This window comes from Scardinius erythrophthalmus, assembly GCF_964197995.2.
Source record: "Scardinius erythrophthalmus genome assembly, contig: HAP1_SCAFFOLD_479, whole genome shotgun sequence".
NCBI lineage: Eukaryota > Metazoa > Chordata > Actinopteri > Cypriniformes > Leuciscidae > Scardinius > Scardinius erythrophthalmus.
The window spans coordinates 1-5,000 of NW_028296137.1; the positions used below are offsets into that span (position 1 = coordinate 1).

A 5,000-nucleotide genomic window follows, 5' to 3' on the forward strand; every position below is an offset into this window, starting at 1 on the left:
GTAAGCCAAACAACAGTAAGGGGCGTGTCCACTTATGATGGGGGAGGACAGAGTGAGCCAATCATCATTAGGGGGCGTGTCCACTAATGATGGGGAGGAGAGAGAGTGAGCCAATCAACAGTAGGGGGCGTATCTACTCAAGACGAGGGAGGAGAGAGAGTGAGCGAGATGGAGATTTGAAGAAAGACTATAGAAAGTGAGATGGCTGAGAGACATTACAAAAGAGGGTTATGATCAGGCAAGAGCTTTAGGACAGACGCCGGGGTTGCATTTGTTTGTAAATACTCTAGTGCATTGGTTCCCAACCTGGGGGGTGCGGGAGCGGATATGCTTTGAGGTGAATAAAGATGCATAAAATGTTCCACTAATAATTTTATATAAAAATATTTTTTCAAAGTTTTTAAAAATTACGTAAAGTAAAGAAAGCATTTGAATTCGCCACAGAAGTAATAACATCGCTGCGAGATCTAGTGAGAAACATTCACATTTCTCCGTTATTAACGGATCAAACAGCGCTGACGTGGAAACCAGGAAGAAACATTGTGCCATGAATGAACTATCCAGTGTCCACAGATCTGCAACATTCACCATGGATTTACTGTAGTAACTGCAACCATGGAAGTTTGGCAGGAATAGTAGGCTATAATGCCTTCAAGTAACATTACGTCGGTTTTATATTGACATTATGAATACAATTGCTGCCCTCAAATGTTAATCTGAAATAAAATAAACCTTTGTTTATAACTACTACAATATTACATTTAATTTTTTCCAAGGAGCTGTTTTGTTTTATATGCTCATAAAAAGAGTGAATTATAGCTCTAGAATTGCTCAAAGTAAAAAAAATCATACTTATGATGTTAGTTTTAATATAAAAAAGAATAAAAAAAATAAAATCAAGGAAATTTCTCTGGCATTTCTTTCTTTTTGCTGTATCAAAAACGTACCGAACCGAACCGTGACACAAGTGTATCGTATCGAACCGAACCGTGAATTTTGTGAACCGTTATACCCCTAATATATATATATACATACATATATATATATATATATATATATATATATATATGGGGGGGGGGGGTCACGGATTGTTAAATATGTACACATAGGGGGGGCCCCAAGGAAAAAGGTTGGGAACCACTGCTCTAGTATACTATATGTTCATTTGTTGTTCTTCCTTGTTGGTTCATCATCTTTGCGAAGCATTATTTTGCTTCGCTTCAGCTTCGATAAAGAGACATCCACTCATGCATTTGGGGGCGGAGCAGTGAAGGGAGGGGCGTGTCTGTTTGGGTTGATTTCAAATATCAAGTGTTTCTCAGAAATCGCTTACTGCACCTTTAATTAACAGCTAAATAACCACACATTGATCATCAGGAGTTCATAACATGCTAAAAGGCAGAATCTGATAAAATACCATCAAAAAATGTCAAATTCTTATTTCATCTCTGAAATATTAAACATATACATAAACATTAAAGAAATAGACTAAAAGATAAAGAATATTATGTCTATTTTTAGGACTATTCTTTTTAAGATATTTTCTTTTTTGTATTGTGTAATTAATTCAATTAAACACATTTTCTTCCAAACAATATCTCATAAAATAAAGAAATAATAGTATAAAAAAAAACTAAAAAATGACCATAACTTTCTTCATAGGTAGTTGAGATTAATTTTAATTTCATTCTTAAAAAAAAAGCGCCCTTTAAATTAATATATAAAACTATTGCACATCATCAACTAATAAAAACGAAGATTAAGAGATCCATGAAACATGAATACTTTTATAAACGTATTTGTCACACCGCATGACCATGTAAAGTGAGCTAGTGGAGACAAAAAGCTGAAACATTTAAAATACTGTATCTTTAAGGAGAAAAATGTGTGCAACAGAAGGACCAGGACATTTCTTTGTGAAATTCATCCAAAAAAGCAACAATCTATTTACCTAATATTCGACAAACGTCGTCACAGTTTTGATTGATTTCATGAAGCCAGCGTTTGACGTTCACGAACGACTCTGCGCTGCTGACGTCATAAACCACTATAACGCCGTGTGTGCCTCTGTAGTACCTGAAAGAGATCACATGACACAAACAAACATAAAAACACAATAAAAGTCCTGATCTGAGATCAGCCACAGACACACTGATCAACAATAATTCAGTGCCATTGCAGTAGATTCGTTGCGAGAAACAATTGAAAACAGAAAAATATTAAAAAATTCAAACTTATAAAAGTTTTAAAGTTATAAAAAGCTTATTTTTAAGGGAATATTGCTACTTTAAATGATTTATGGGTGCATGGGTTAATGTTTAATCAGAATAACTTCCTCTTGCAGCATCTCTTCTCTTATGATGTGGGTGGAGTTATAACCTGTCACTCACATGAGATCAGCCAATAGCAGACCACAACCATCCAATCAATTCCTCACAGACACAATCAAGCCCTGCCCACATTTGATCTTGTTCCTGAAGCGGATATTAGGGGTGTCCATGGTTAATCGATTAACCGTTAAAAATTGCGTAACCGAGTGAAACATTTTGCTCGGTTAAGTGGCGTCAATGGCATGCATTGAATTTAGTTGTAATACATTTTTGCACCACCAGAGACCGCTAGACCAGTTTTCTAATATGAAGCGGGCAAAGAAAGCGCGCGTCCGAGAGTGAAGGCTGTGCGCGAACCAGAAACAAACATAGTATCCGCGCCACTGATCGCAGCACAATAATATCTGTCTGCAGAGCCACAGCCAGAGCCCGTCTACGGAGAGCCTGCCCACTCCCTATTAAGCCCTATTGTACCGAATTTTGGTTGTAGTACCACCAGAGCTCCACTGGGGGCGATCGCCATGAGTGCAAAATGAATGGGAGTCAATGGGGCTAGACGGCTAAATGTGTCTCTTTCACCCGATTGCCGTTGAGAAATCTCAGATCTGATTGTAGATTTTGCAAGTTCAACATGGGTTATAGGTCAAAAGTTGAATGAACGAGTACTTATGTCGTTTTGATTTCTTACAGGTTGAGTTGTTGTTGCCCATAACACGCTAGCATTCTGCTAATGACGTCAGCATTCTGACGTCATTGACCTTTTGAAAGACTTTTTAAAGCAAATAAGTGACTCTAAAAAATCTAACACCCAGCAATGTGTAATTTCTTTGCATCTCCTTTCGAATACAACATTCAAATTACTAGACAAAAAATTATATCCTGAGAAAAGTGGATTTTGAGGGGTATAGCGCCATAGACCTCCATTCATTCTGCACTCGTCCTGTGAGCGCCCTCATGTGGAGCCAGAGTGGAACTGCAACCAGTTCAGAAGCCAGAAGTATAGTAAGAGTGAAACTTCTCGCCATATTAGACATTCTCTGGCCACAGCTTTACCCCAGCAGTTTTACCCCGCGCATGCGCAGTTTCATCACCCATACAATTTGTATTATGCATTTCCTAAACATGTACTTGCTAATCAAACACTTTATATGAACAAACTACTAATCTATAAAACACAATCGGTCTTCCGACCTTTTACTATTGTGTTGATATGCGCGAGGGAGAGAGAGCAATACAGCGCTCGTGTTGTGTGAAGGCGGTGAGAGTGCGGGCGCGCGCGGCCGGGGCTCTCTCACTGCTTGTTCTTATGCGCCCTGTCCACTGATCTAAATAATTAGTTGCTACGACGACTTATTTGTTCCCTCGTTTTAATAAATCGTGGACACGTTGAACTAATTGCCTCCCTCATTTTGATTTAACGAATTACAACGTGGCCAAAAACAGTTTGATACTATTAATTAGTGAATGCTATGACCTATTTTTGTGAATTGGTGAATATTCAGGTGAATTATTTCGTGGCAACGAATTAATAATAATTATTAAACTGTTTTTCTTACCTGTGAAGATAGCTCTTCAGTGAAGGCCGACTATTCTCGTACAGCTTTTTATTCCTTTTTTTTTGTGAATTGGTGAATATTCAGGTGAATTGTTTCGTGGCCACGAATTAATAATACCTCAGCACGTTTTACAAGACCCTTCTCGATCGCAGCGGCAACAAGCACTTTGATCTCTTGATTTAAAAAAAAAACCATTTCAGCGCTAGATCGCCAAAAAAAAAAAAAAAAACGAACGAAATGAATGCTCTGCTAGTTAACTGGAGATGTTTTGTTCATTTGTATTGGTATTCGTGCCGCGAGATGTTTCAAAAGTGGCGGGGACAATATCGACCTTAGAAAATAGTGGTGGGGACATGTCCCACCCGCAAATTACGCCTATCTCGGGGTTGCGGCGCGCACACTATGGTTAACCGAGTATTAACCGCTAAGGGCCACGGTTAACGGTTAATGAAAAACTTGAAAACGTGCAGCCCTAGCGGATATACGTCACAATACGGAAGACAAGACTAGCACTATTAGGGTTCAGTCAATGTGGCGTCTATTTCAGCTGAGAAAATTAACGTTAAAGACACACCGGCGGACAGTAAGGGGAGTAAACGAAAATGTGCGCTTTAGTGGAAATGCGGAAATGAACGTTACTTGAGGATGTGGAGAGTGTCAAAATAAAGGTACCATACATATAAAGGGCTGGGAGAAAAAAATCGGTTCACCTAGCTATCGCAATTTATTTATTTTTCGAATCTAAAATCTATTTTTTTATTCCAGAATCGATATTAATTCAAAGTCAATTGCTTTATTTTTGTCCTTGCTTGTAGACGAGGTTGACAGAAGTTAGCCACTTTCATTCCAACAGAGGATGAAATGTGTCGTCATCTATGAGTGTTAAGTGACGTACGTGTGGAAGAGACGTGAGACTGAACGCACAGAAAGCCCTCGCGCTACTCATATACAGAGAGAGAGAGAAGACAGTAGAGCTGCACAATTCATCTTTAAAAGACTGTGATCTCCATTCAGACACACACGCGAGCTTTCAATCTGTCTGTCTGACCCGGAGAGAGTCGTCATGAAACCGCTTCACAATACATAAAAAAGGCGAAAATATCTTGTTGACATA

The 5,000-nt window shown here is 38.6% G+C and overlaps 1 protein-coding gene across 1 annotated transcript in view; it reads right to left on the bottom strand.

Annotated features, from left to right (window-relative positions):
• Positions 1-1,951: 1,951 nt before the first annotated feature.
• The window catches only part of LOC308686594 (ras-related protein Rab-35), a gene marked incomplete at its 3' end in the record, with an annotated part of 16,448 nt that continues 13,399 nt past the window's right edge, over positions 1,952-5,000 (bottom strand). Inside the window, exon 4 of the mRNA XM_081395025.1 lies at positions 1,952-2,076. Coding sequence (XP_081251151.1) covers positions 1,952-2,076 — 125 coding nt within the window. The remainder of the gene's footprint in view (positions 2,077-5,000) is intronic.